Source organism: Pygocentrus nattereri, chromosome 16 (assembly GCF_015220715.1).
Source record: "Pygocentrus nattereri isolate fPygNat1 chromosome 16, fPygNat1.pri, whole genome shotgun sequence".
NCBI lineage: Eukaryota > Metazoa > Chordata > Actinopteri > Characiformes > Serrasalmidae > Pygocentrus > Pygocentrus nattereri.
The window spans coordinates 10,003,752-10,017,407 of record NC_051226.1 but is presented as its reverse complement, the minus strand read 5'-3'; the positions used below and the strand labels follow the sequence as shown (position 1 = coordinate 10,017,407).

The 13,656-nt window shown below is 38.5% G+C and overlaps 1 protein-coding gene across 18 annotated transcripts in view; it reads left to right on the top strand.

The window, feature by feature from the left end:
- cacna1bb (calcium channel, voltage-dependent, N type, alpha 1B subunit, b) overlaps positions 1-13,656 on the top strand; it is a 227,883-nt gene that overhangs the window by 138,130 nt on the left and 76,097 nt on the right. For 16 of the 18 annotated variants that reach the window (XM_037545905.1, XM_037545894.1, XM_037545896.1 and 13 more), the window contains exons 13-19: positions 29-141; positions 430-561; positions 9,152-9,224; positions 9,419-9,536; positions 9,658-9,725; positions 11,093-11,199; positions 12,134-12,196. In XM_037545905.1, coding sequence (XP_037401802.1) covers positions 29-141; positions 430-561; positions 9,152-9,224; positions 9,419-9,536; positions 9,658-9,725; positions 11,093-11,199; positions 12,134-12,196 — 674 coding nt within the window. The remainder of the gene's footprint in view (positions 1-28; positions 142-429; positions 562-9,151; positions 9,225-9,418; positions 9,537-9,657; positions 9,726-11,092; positions 11,200-12,133; positions 12,197-13,656) is intronic. The other 2 variants (XM_037545898.1, XM_037545901.1) reach the window with 1 other exon arrangement.

The window sequence follows — 13,656 nt, the reverse complement described above, 5'->3', positions numbered from 1 at the left end:
GCAATCTTGTGTCCACTGGTTTGCGCAGGTCATCGTGGGGAGTATATTTGAGGTGGTGTGGGCAGCTATCCAGCCAGGAGCCTCTTTCGGCATCAGTGTTTTAAGAGCTCTGCGTTTGCTTCGAATTTTTAAAGTTACAAAGTATGTACACTGTTCCTTTCTAATAAAGAATTTTTCGTAAATAATGTTTATACTTCAGAGTTCAGTCCTCTTATGATGTAGATAACTGCATTTCTGTTTTCTCCATTAGTCTTAAAACCATGTCTTAAATAATTTGCAAGCATTTGGGATTTACATGTACTTGCCTAATGCATGCTGGGCATTGTAGTGAAAGAACACATAGACAAAAAACATAAAAGCCATTGTATAATTCTTGCATAGAATCTCTTATTTGGGCCAAAAAAGCTTAAGGCATACACCTTTATGTAGGTATTGGAACTCTCTGAGGAACCTGGTAGTCTCTCTGCTGAACTCCATGAAGTCCATCATCAGCTTGCTCTTCCTTCTCTTCCTCTTCATCGTGGTGTTTGCTCTTCTTGGCATGCAGCTCTTTGGAGGACAGTGAGTGGACACTTTGTACTTTTCTCTAATTATTATAAACCAAAACCTTAATTAGCATCTAATATGCTTATTTAAGACTCAAGTAAGACTCACAAAAGCTTTCCAAAGAAAATAACAAAGTAAAAAGTTCAGAAGAATGCAACTTTGTACCCTTCTAGAAGAAGCAGCATAGACCAAAACCCAAACATATGCTGCATTCTGAGTGCTGGTAGGCTGGTCAGCAACAATGGAAGTTGATATGCTGGTCATCAGCAAAATCGGCATATGTTGTATTTTGGATCCTGGTATGCTGGTCAACCAGCATGACCAGCTAAACCAGCACCAGACCAACATAAACTAGCGTAGACAAGCTTGGACAAGCATGGAATGTGTGCTGGCCTGTGTCTGGCTACCCCTTAGATGGCCAGGGCCCAATGGAGGTCCAAAGTTTTATTAGTCATTTCTATGCCCTAAAATAGCTCAGCCAGTGTGCAGTGAAGATCCTGTGGTTACTGAAGAACAAGCCTGTGATTTTACAGGATTTTCAGGTATTCAGTATATAATACTAGTTTGTTTGACATTTAGCCTCTCAATTAATAAAAAGAAAGAGATGAATTTTCTTAAGGTTTTTGCTGAAAGGCTATTTCAGTTTAACAAAAAAACAAAAACAACAACCAAAAACTTGAGTAGAGAAGAAGTGGAAGTGTTGGTAGAGTAAGAGCTTTGCAGGCTAGCTATCCCACATAGGTCTACACCTAGTCAGACTACTCAGACTACTTATTACAGAAACTTGAGTGATATGCCACCATTATTTTCATCATTTTCTTTAACTGCTGTATAATTAGTCATATAGCCTATCAATTAAAGTCTAGAAGACAGCATACATTTTTCTAAGGTTTAGCTAGTAAGCTGTTTCAGTTTATTTCACTCAGCACCAGAAGACAACCCAGGAGGTAAAAAACAACCAAATGTTCAAAATCTTTAGAAAGGATCTGAAAAGTGATGGTAAAGTAATGTAAAGCCAGAAAAGATACATATTTGTTTGCTAGCTTGCTAGCCTAGCTTATACCACGTCAGAAAGTTTAATAAATGCCACCAGGCAAGCTTTGACTGCACTGCCAGAACCCCCATTAGAAAGTAGAGTTTCAGAGGTGTAGAATTGCAATTCTTTCAGTCTCAGGTAAATGTGAAGCTGTTGGAAAAAGGTTGAGAATATCACCTGTTCTTTTAACTGTTATTTTGACAAAAGCCAAGAAAGAATTTACCAAAGTTCTCTAAGTGTCCTGAAGAATAAAAATTTGTCTTGACCTTTAAAAAAACTAAAGCTTATTTAAGAAGTTTATTTCTTCCCAGCCCTGCTCTTCTCTATCTCTTCAAAGCAAACTCTGCTGAGCCCTGACTACTTTGTTTCACATCGCAAGAAGGCTCTGAGGGTGCACCATCAGGGGCTTCTTTTTATAGCCACAGCAGGGTCGGACCCTGCAGCGCCGCTTTGATAGCACTTTGTGTAGCACGTTGTGCCCTGTGGAGCCGACTGCAGATCAGTTTTATGAGCTAATCAGTGACCCATTCGCCATGGCTGATGTGTCTTACGCAGGAATTGGAGTCAGCCAAAGGCACCATCTGGTGGGCACGACTGCCTTATCAATGCATGCAGAAGCCCAGTCACAACATGTGTTTAATTGTCCAGTGTGGTTTGTATAATGGACTGGGAGATTGTCTCCTGCTGTCAACAGCAGCTCTGGTGACAGATTGGGGAAGTGGAGCTTCAGTCACTGAATTATTGAACAGAAATGCTGCAGATGAGCCACTGCTCAGAGTTTTATGCTACTCTGAGGGACCTCTTCTTACGTAGACACAACTGCTGTAGCTCTTTATAGATGAGAGCAATGCATCCTGGTACTTTACCCATGAGTAATGCCCCCGCCCCATTTTGGGTGAAAGCAGCCTTTCTAATTGGCCTGGTGATAAGTACAAATTCAACCTATATATATATATATATAGGTTGAATTTGTACTTATCGCCAGCAATATATATATTGCTGCTGTCAGAAGAAAACCGTGTATCTGGTTATGGTAACTTTACAGGAGAAGGAAAAAACATACTTTACTTTCAATGTAAGTCAATGGAACCAGAATATTTTTCCCATGTCATTTTGGGTATTTTCTTTTAGGCCATTCATCATAAAATTTACAAACAATGTAAAGAGTAATGGATACTTTCAAATTATGTCAAAAACTGAAAAATGCCAAAAATGCAAGGACACAAGGTTTTCTTCTGACAGCAATGATATATTTATATATATTTATGTATATATATATATATATATATATATATATATATATATATATATATATATATATATATGTATATATATGTATGTATGTATGTGTATGTGTGTATATGTGTGTGTGTGTGTGTGTGTGTGTATATATACATATATGTAAGTATTTGTGTGTGTGTGTGTGTATATACATATATGTAAGTATTTGTGTGTGTGTGTGTGTGTGTGTGTGTGTGTGTATATACATATATGTAAGTATTTGTGTGTGTGTGTGTGTGTGTGTGTATACATATATGTAAGTATTTGTGTGTGTGTGTGTGTGTGTGTGTATACACTCTTCGGCCACTTCAATTGCTCTTCAATTGCTTAACACAAATAGCTAATCAGCCAATCACATGGCTGCAGCTCAATGCATTTAGGCATGTAGAGGTGGTCAAGACAACTTGCTGAAGTGCAGACCGAGCATCAGAATGGGGAAGAAAGGGGATTTAAGTGACTTTGAGCGTGGTGTGGTTGTTGGTGCCAGACGGGCTGGTCTGAGTATTTCAGAAACTGCTGATCTAAGGGGATTTTCACGCACAACCATCTCCAGGGTTTACAGAGAACGGTCCGAAAAAGAGAAAATATCCAGTGAGTGGCAGTTTTATGGACCAAAATCTCTGAGAAATGTTTCCAACACCTTGATGAAAGTATGCCAAGTGTAGCAAGGTGTACCTAATAAAGTAGCCGGTGAGTGTATGTGCACTAATATAATAACAATAACAATATCCTAATGATTTATGCTAATGAATTATAGCTAATGAGAGCTATAATAAGAGACAGAGTAAGAGGCTTGAATGTCCTTTCAGTCTGCCTCCATCAAAGTGAACGAATGACCCTGTGGGCGGGTGTGTCGTATTTGCATTTTGATTCCCTATACTTTTATTGTCATGGCATGAATGCAGCTTTTTCACCTTGAATTTGGGTTATGATGATAGATGAAACTGGTTTACTTGGTACCTATCAACAAACCGGGGGAAAAGCCAGCGGCCTGCAGTTGGTGCAAGCAAGCCTGTTATTAGTTAACATAACTATTTAGAGTCACAATGTCTTCTTTTGCTGTCCTGCACTCTTTGAGGCAGTAAAGAAAATTGTAAACTGTGCTTTTTTATTGTTGGACCAGGAGCTTTTAGGCATGGTGCCACTAGTATTTCCAGTTTCGCGCTGGTACTCTGACCAGTTTGTTTTCACCCAAAAGGAGGCGTCTGATGTCAGCGAAGTGATGTGTGCTTGCACTCATCCATTAGAAATATAATGTGTCTTGTGTCTTTTCAGCTGAAGTCATAATTGGCAGATACATGCCCCGCCCACAAATGTATTCTTTCCTACCAACTATCTCAAGGTTGGATAAGTATCATTCAACCTGATGAAATTATCGGGAAGTTTAGGTTCAAGCTAGTTTAGCTAGTTTAGAAGTTTAGCTAGTTGAAACTAGACAAGTTGGAAATGACAAGTGTGCCACCATGTTCATGTTAGCTTGAATATGATAATTAAAGATCATCTGAAAAAGTTCTATTCTGTAAGGCTTATGCAACCTATGCAACCTAGCAACCTGTGCAACAGGGTGGAGTAGCATGGATGGGTCAATTTTCTCAATATTATGTACTTCATTATTACTTTTTTCACTGAAGATGAATGGACCAAAAGAAATGCTCCAAAATTACATGGAATGAAATCTTTTTTTGCATTAACTTGTATAAGAAGTTAAGAAAGTTTGTCTGTTCTTGTGCAGTTACCATTTTGGTGATACGTTTTTTTTTTCTCTCCCAAACAGCAGAGATATCCTCTATCCACCCTTCCCTCCCTCCCCTCTGTAATCCTCCTCTGTCCCTCTGCAAACATTTGTGAGGGGGAAGAGAAGCACAGCAGCAAGGATTTAGATTTCCTTGCTCAAGGTCTTACAGAGCTGATTATACAATGTGCTTGCATGCCTTAATAAAGGGCCCCCCCACTGTCAACTGGATATATAGGTCTCTCTCTCTCTCTCTCTCTCTCTCTCTCTCTCTCTCTCTCTCTCTCTCTCTCTCTCTAACAAAATCTCTCTCTTACTCGTGTACTTTGACCCACACAGTCATCCTTAGGGGTTTTGCTTCCACGTTCTACCATAACTAACCAAAATAGCAGAAGCAGTGCTGATAGGCTTTTGACGTAGATTTGGTGTAAACTGCGGAAATGTCTTCTGTTAACAAGTGGGACGTGGGCGGGGGGGGATTTTTCCAATATGCTCAGCCTGGCATGTAGGGAATAGGCAGTTCTGTAACCATTCCAAGTCAATTTTTGTAGCATGAAAGTGGATGCATTTCACTCATCTCCCAGCATCTACTGGAACATCAGAGATATGAAGTCTCTTTAGAGGGTCAAGATTTTAAAACCATTTTTATAAAAAAATTCTGTTTGACATTTCAAGACCATTTTATTTCAAACCAAACCTTGAATCAAATTACTAAAATTACTACAAAACAGAAAAAAAGGTATTCCCAGATTAGGCAGGTTCCTGCTAAATTTGGTGGAATTTGTTTTGGATAAAGTGCTTTGGCTGGTTGGGCTTTATTTGGGCTGGTTTTAGTAAAGGTTTCAAAAATGTATATACACTTAATAAACTGCATTACTTAATGATGCAGCTGAATTCTGAAATGGCTTAACTTCTCCCCACATTCAATCAATCATAGTCACTCCTGCTGAGAGGAGGCCTTCGTCCTGCCCATCTGCATCCTTCACAATTGACATAAGTGATTAACATAGTTTATTATTGATTTAATGGATGTGCACACAAATTGAGCAGACTAGATTATCCAGTTTACTTTGCATTACTGTACAGAGATGTGCAGTAGTAGGAAACTGGCATGGTCTATAAAAGGCAAGCAAGTTTTAAAAATGAGTACTAGGAATAGTTTAGCTTGCAATATTATTTCTGATTACATGGGATCAGATCCTATCACACCCAAGACATTAAAAAAATGTTAATACAAAACATTGAGTTTGTGCAAGCTCTGCAAGTTATGGAAACAAGATACACATCCAACAATTTAATTATTTTATTGACAATTTCTTTGTTCAGGCATATTTTTGATGTTTGAGAGTGATACCAAAAGTACACTGAAAGCTTTTGGATCTTCGCAAAATAAGCACACTTGATTTAAAGACTGACTTTGTTAAATACTTATTTGCAAGTTTTTCAAGGCAAATTAGTTATGACTACCTAATTCACCATGTCTTATGGACTTCAGGTGCCTTTGATCTCTGCTATGTCCTTGAGGTCAACTAAATGCAAAGCCTAACTATTACAAAAAACCCTTGCTGATAACAGACTATTTTGGTAGAAAGAAGACTTTAGATTTTTTAGAAGTTGAATTTTAAAATGGTCTTTCGTATGTATAAATACATCAACCATGCTGGCCGTGTAGCAGCTCAGCATGTTTAGATGGAAAATGATGTCAGAGCTGCCTCTAGAACACTAGAATTAGCCTGTGAAAGGATGTGATAGTATCTTTCATTATGCAGTTTTTCTTAACTCAAATGTAGTCAACCAGGCAAAGTCCAGAGTTTCTTTCTTTTTGTTTTTGTTTTTTTTCTTTTCATTGGAGTCACTAAGACAGTGTAGCTGACAATTAAAGCTTATACTCAAACAATTAGCTCTGGACATGTCTGAAACTTCACACCACTGGTAATGCTACTACTGTTTTTAGCAACATACTTTAGTTTATTTTTATAGCTATCAGTAATAACTGTCTATGTAAAATGTGTCAGATGTAAATGTCAGAAACCACATAATCAAGTCCATTTGAGATCACCTAATAACTTGATGGAGTTTGAGGCAAGTCTTTTGATGATGAAGGCATTCAGTTTGCAAGGGCTTAGTGGTTGGGCTTCTATCACTGGCTTTTATTCACTATATAATTTAAAACTAAGGAAGCAAATATCAGATGACAAACAGTTTTGCCTTGTAGTGCAAAGCTGAAGACCAAAAGGCAAAAGGGAAACGTAGGAAAATTCTTTTCATTAGTGTCACATTGATGCTGTTCACTAGATGCGAAATGTACTGTATGGAATTCAGAGAAATTTTGATAATTCACCATCTCTGAATTTCCTCTGCTGCTCATATTATTGTGCAGTGACTGCCACGAACCTGCAGAATGTTTAAACTTTAGCCTTTAAGTGCAGTATTTAACAATCCTTCTTTATAACATATTAATTTCTTTCATTATAATAATCCAGGATTAATGTTCATGTTCTTATACAGAAATTGTGTTTTTCTTGTAGTGTTCTCCCTGAAAAACTATATAATGTGTGGAGTAGAGTTCTGTCTTTATAGCACAGGTCCTTGGTGTTTATTCATGTTTATTCCAAATGTTCTTGTTCTCTCTGACCTCCTTTAGACCTAGTTGTTTCATCTGGATTGTAAACTGATGAGATTTTAACTACATGCATTTACACTTGGCAGTCAAATACACTATATTGCCAAAAGTATTCACACGCATATGAATCTTAATCCATAGTGTTTAATATGGAAGGGGCCATCCTCAAACTGTTCCCACAAAGTTGGGAGCATAAAATTGTCCAAAATCTCTTGGTCTGCTGAAGCATTGAGAGTTCCTTTCACTGGAACGCAACCCCACACCATAATCCCCCCTCCACCAAACTTTACACTTGACACAATTACTTGACCATTCTCCTGAGCCCAGACTCGTCCATTGGATTGCCAGACAGGGAAACATGATTCATCACTCCAGAGAACACGTCTCCAGTCCCCTAGAGTCCAGTGGCAGTGCTTTACACTGCATTCGACACTTTGCATTGTGCTTGGTGATGTAAGGCTTGGATGCAGCTGCTCAGCCATTGAAACCCATTCCATGAAGCTCTCTACGCTGTTCTTGAGCTGATCTGAAGGCCACATGAAATTTGGAGGTCTGTAGTAATTGACTCCTCGGAAAGTTGGCGATCTCTGAGGTGGCATCCTATCAGTGTACAATGCTGGAATTCACTGAGCTCCTGAGAGCAACCCATTCTTTCACTAATGTTTGTAGAAGCAGTCTGTAGGCCTAGGTACTTTGGTTTTATACACCTGTGGCCATGGAAGTGATTGGAATACCTAAATTCAATGATTTGGATGAATGAATGAATAGGTTTGGGAATATAGTGTATGTCTCTGGTTAGTCTAATTAAAATTGCTATGTGGTGCATAATGTGCAAATCAGCTCCTAAACAACCAGTTGCTAATGAAACAATTGTTACATTTTGTTAACTCATAGTTTAAAGTTTAATAGGATAAAACAATGAAAGCAGCTGGATTACTGACTTTTGTAGTAGCGTTAATAGTGATGTGATGTTTCAGACATGCCCAGACTTCCGTTATTTGTTAGCTACAAAACAAAAAGATGCAAACTCTGGACTCCAAAAGTAAGAATGATGCAAGATTCACAAGCTCTCTGAATCATATCCATTTTTAGCTGGCTAATTTGTGTATTGCTGATGAATGGATGCTTGTTTGGGATTCTAATAAGTTGTAGTTTAAATTACAGACAGTCTTCTCATGATTCCCAATCCAGGGGTCTGTCTCAGGACACAGCAGTAACCAGTTGCTCCCCCTGCCCATACCTGAGGTTGTTAGGCTATATAATGGTACAATTATAACACAGAAATTATTAAGGTGCTTGTCACTTATTAGGTAGGGCTAGCACTGATTTGGTGGTGGGGGGTTAATTATTGAGAGACAGATGTATTTAAGTGTATTTAATTAAGATGTATTTAAATCCCACAAGCGGGGAAATTCCACCTCCGCATTTAACCCATCCGTGAAGTGAAACACCACATACACACTAGTGAACAGACACACACACTAGGGGGCAGTGAGCACACTTGCACGGAGCAGTGGGCAGCCCTATCCACAGCACCCAGGGAGCAATTGGGGGTTAGGTGTCTTGCTCAAGGACACCTCAGTCATGTGCTGTTGGCCCTGGGGATTGAACCGGCAACCTTCCCTAACCTCCAGCCCACGACACTTTACACTTGTATAACATCAGGCTAAAATGCATCCTAAACCATCTCCTGAAGTGGTTTGAGCTATCAGATTTAAGTATGCATTTAAAGACCTGTAGTTTATATAGACAATCCTTATCCAGACATAATGCTGATAAACAAGATGCATTAAACACCCAGGTGTATATAGGGTGAGCTGAAAGAAATCAGGCTTGGTGAAAGAGACTCTAAGTTATTAGATTTTTGTATTAATTTACTGTCATCCTGCTATTTCTTTGAAATGCTCACTGTTATTTTCTTTTTTAAAAAAAGGTTTAATTTCGATAAAGAAACACCCACAACAAACTTCGACAACTTCCCAGCAGCCATAATGACCGTCTTCCAGGTGCGACATGTTATCTTCCTCTTTGTGAATGCACTGTATCTTTTGCCATATTGTATTCAGTGTAATACATAAATTAAATGGTCAAATTTGCATATATATGAATAGGAATATAGGTAATATGTATTTAACAGAATGGATGTCTTCTGTGTTCTCTGTGTTTGTTTTGTGCATCTGTGATTGTGTGTCACCTGCAGATTCTGACAGGCGAGGACTGGAATGCAGTGATGTATCATGGGATTGAGTCTCAGGGGGGCGTCAGACGTGGGATGTTTTACTCCATTTACTTCATTGTTCTCACTCTCTTCGGAAACTGTATCCTCCGCCGCATGAAAAAAAAAAACGTTCTGGCAACAGACACTGTTTCATCAGCTTCACAGACTGAATCACAAACACACCATCAGTACAGATTTGTCTTTAACCCGAGCTGAACCAGACACTCTTCTTAATGTATTCCTGGCTATCGCTGTCGATAACCTTGCCAATGCTCAGGAGCTGACGAAGGTGGGTTTATTGATCATACCAGCTTCATCTTTATATTCCTGCTTTTGTGGTTTGAAATTCAGTTACTGAACATCTTCAGCTACACAACTCTCTGTCAGGCAGTCTGCTGCAGTCTGCCTAGGGCCAGATTCACAATCAACTTTCTCAGTAAATATTTTAAAACGAAGACTAGGAAATATAATGTTCCTAACCAGAATGCCCATAAATCCTAAGTCTATCAGATACAGTCATATGTAAAAGCTCAAATGACATCTTGGTGATTTTCACATCATCTACAGAGAACACACTTCTGCAGGTTTTAATGTACAGTTGCTGTTCATTTGCTGAAATTAATATACTGCAAGAACAAAAATGTGGGCTGTGTAAAGGTTATGGCACATTTTATATTTTGTATTGTAAATATTTTACACTCAGTGTGTATTTAGACATTGTGTACTAAATTTAGCAGAAAAAAGGCCATATTTAAGAGGATATGTTACCTTATTCTCACTTAGAAAATCAACTAAATGTGCAATTTTTTGCAAATAACAGTTTTTGTTTTCTTCTGGAGTGGGCTAAACTACAACAGGATGTATCACTGTATACTGTATTTCAATAATTTTTTAAAAACCCATTCAAATCAAGGGATGTGAGCTACTTCAAGGTGCACCCATGGCAGGGGGCTAAACTCACTATTATTACCCTTGAGGAAAACCTTGGCTGAGCAGGTGTCTATAAACATGTGGACATATAAGGCCAGATTCATGGACATGGATGAAGTCTAGTTTTGTATTAAACTTTAATGTTAAAGCAGTCTTACCATTACAAACCTAGTTTAGTCGAGGCTTAACCTTATGTGGATCTGGGAAATTGGCCCATAGTGTATTTTAATTATGAACACTTAAAATAGTTCAGTAAAATAATGTAGAAGATAACATGCTTGTGTAGTTTAAGGTAAGTGTTGGGTTGTTTTCAAAGTAGGACGATATTTTTAAAACATTTATGGAGACATTCTTTGCAAGAATATAGATTCTTCTGAGCTTTATTCATAAGAACAGAAATGATTTGTAAATTTAGTCCCTGGACTTTTCCTCTGTAGCAGCATTTTAATCATTTTGTAAGTGGAAGCTCTGCTTACATATGACCTGCTCCAGTGTCAGAAATTGAGTTTTTCTTCAAGGGGACAGTTTTGCTGCTGGATTTCATTTGCAGGAGCGATTCTGCCTTTGTGAGGCATTTTTTCTTATTTAATTAAAACAATGCAGAGCATTTTTCACGTCTATTTTGCAAGCGTAGATGCAAGTTCAGTGGCAACTTTTAAATATTCAGAGGCGTTTTTCTGCCCTAAGCCCTCACAAAATTTCTGGTCTGGACATTGTGTCCTTTAGGATGAGGAGCAGCAGGAGGAAGCAGCCAAAAAGAGCATGGCTCTACAGAAGGCCATGGAGGTGAAGGAGGTCAGCCCCATGTCTGCAGCAAACATCTCCATCGCAGCGTGAGTCTGAACACTCCCCATTTTCCTGCTCCTTTACTCTATTGTCTTCCCTCTCAACTCCTGTCATTGGTTCCGTACATGAGGCTCTGTGTCTGTCTGTGATGTTAATAGTGTGTTCTCCAGCATTTCACTAATTCTCCTTTCTTTCAATTAAATGACCATATCTCATAGACCATCATATGTCAGGTCCTGGCTTCTCTCAGCCAATGTTTGTAGTCCCAGTTGCTTTGTGACTTCCCTTTAATAGTTGGTGACTTTGCTTTATGACAGTTTTATGATTTTAATACCACATTATTGCAGAAGTAAGTAAACCGAAATGTGTTAGTGTTTGTGGCCAGCTGTTAGTTTTGTTTCTCTATTTGTGTTTGATAGAATTGTTTGTTCATGTACGGTAAGTGTTTTTGTCATCCACAACCAATTGACTGATCAGAAGAAATAATAAATAACAAATAATTGATTCCCTTTTAAATGCAAACTGCAACGATGTGTTAATTAACTAATAGCACACAATTACAGTTACAGTGCACCACACTATGCATGTTTATCCAACAATGTTGTTTTTTATTTAGAATTTGTGGTTTTTTTTTAACTGTGTCTTTATCTTTGACATATATGTCTGATGTTTTTGGTGACACTAAAGTGGAGGGTCAGTATTTTAATACAAGATTTGTATCTTTTCAGCTGTACTGGTAATTACATCAATACATTTTTGAATTTTCATGCCGTTGTTTATAAATACCCTTAACTGAAGTGTTACCAATCTGTGTGTTGTGTGCTGTGAAATGTGTGTCAGACAGGTGGACAGACAGGTAGATGGACGTTCCTCAGGGGAAGCCCCTCTGACGGCCATCTCAACTTAAGCACACTTTTTGTTTTTATTTTATTTAATTTTTTGTCTTATTCTTTATTGTTTTGTTTTGTTTTGCATGTGCAGTTTTGTAAAGCAAAATCGAGATGTGCTCTCTCGCAGCTCTTCCGTCTGCAGCGTTCACTCACCGTGAGTTTTGCTCTCACTTACAATATTCTCCTCTCACTCTTCTCCTCATTCCTCTGCCTCTCCTTTCCTGTCTCCTTTTATCTCGTCGCTTGTCCATCTCTCCTCTCCTCTCCTCTCCTCTCCCTGGTCGTACCCATCTTCTCCCTGCGATGCTCTTTATGTTACTGCATGTTATTCAAGCTCCTGCTTTGGATTTAGTAACACACTGTTGTACCTTCCCCTAACCGATGATGAAATTTCGACCCGGTAAGGAATACTCCAGCATTTATAATGCAAATAACAACTCCAGAGTGTGGACACTGTGTTAAAGGCAGATCTATAAAGCACTTTGACCTTATCAGCTTCATAGCTTTTTGAAAATATATGCTCATCCTGAAATTGATGCCTGAAGCAAGTTATGAGTAAGGAAGGGCTGAGGTTCACTACACTCAGCAAATAATCCAACAGTTTAAGAACAGTGTTCCTCAATAAGTGATTTTAAGGATTTTAAGTGTGCATAATACCATCAAAATATCCAGGGAATCAGGAGAGACCTCTCTGCATTAAGGAAAGGGCTGAGAACCACAACTGAATGCCTGTTACTTTAGACCCCTCAAATGGCAGTGCATTAAAAGCCGACATGTTTCTGTGATTGATATGGCCTCTTTAATACTTTGACATACCACTAATGAGCACATCTGTCACTGTGTCCACAAATGCAAGTTAAGACTGTACTTTGCACAGCAAACCCAGAAATGCTACTGACTTCTTTGGGCTCAAGCTTACCTAAAATACACTGATGCACAGTGGAAACATGTAGTGTGGTCACACTTTCAGATTGTTTACAGAGTAAATAAATTGTGTCCTCCAGGCCAAAGAACAAAAAAAGGACCATTCTGATTGCTGCTAACATAAAGTTGAAAAGCCATGTCTCTTATGGTATGGGCATGTATTAGTGCCCATTACATGGTGTTTAACTTGTACATCTGAGAAAGCACCGTTAAAGCTTGAACACATCTTGGAGCAACAAATGATGCCTTCTAGACTATGTCTTTTTCAAGAATGTCCATGCTTATTTCAGCATGACATTGATGTTACATCAGGACAGAGAATTCACCTCCCTGCAATCCAGATCAGTCCCTCTTTGAAAACCTGAGGCACATCATGAACTCCAAAATATGACAATGAAATCCCTGTATGGTTGCTCAACTGGAATGACCAAATCTGCTTTCAAAACTGGGTCAGTTAGTGTCTTCTGTCTCCAAATGACTGTTATTACACACTGGTAAACATGTTCCTATCCCAGTTTTTTATGGTGTGTTGCATCGCATATGGAATGAGCACATATTTACAAAGAAATCATAAGTTCATAAGATAAAATATTAAATTGTGTTTTTGAACACAGGTCAAACACAATTGACTAATCGCTGCTTTCTGTTTTTCATTATAATTTCACATACTGTCTCAACAAATTGAATTAT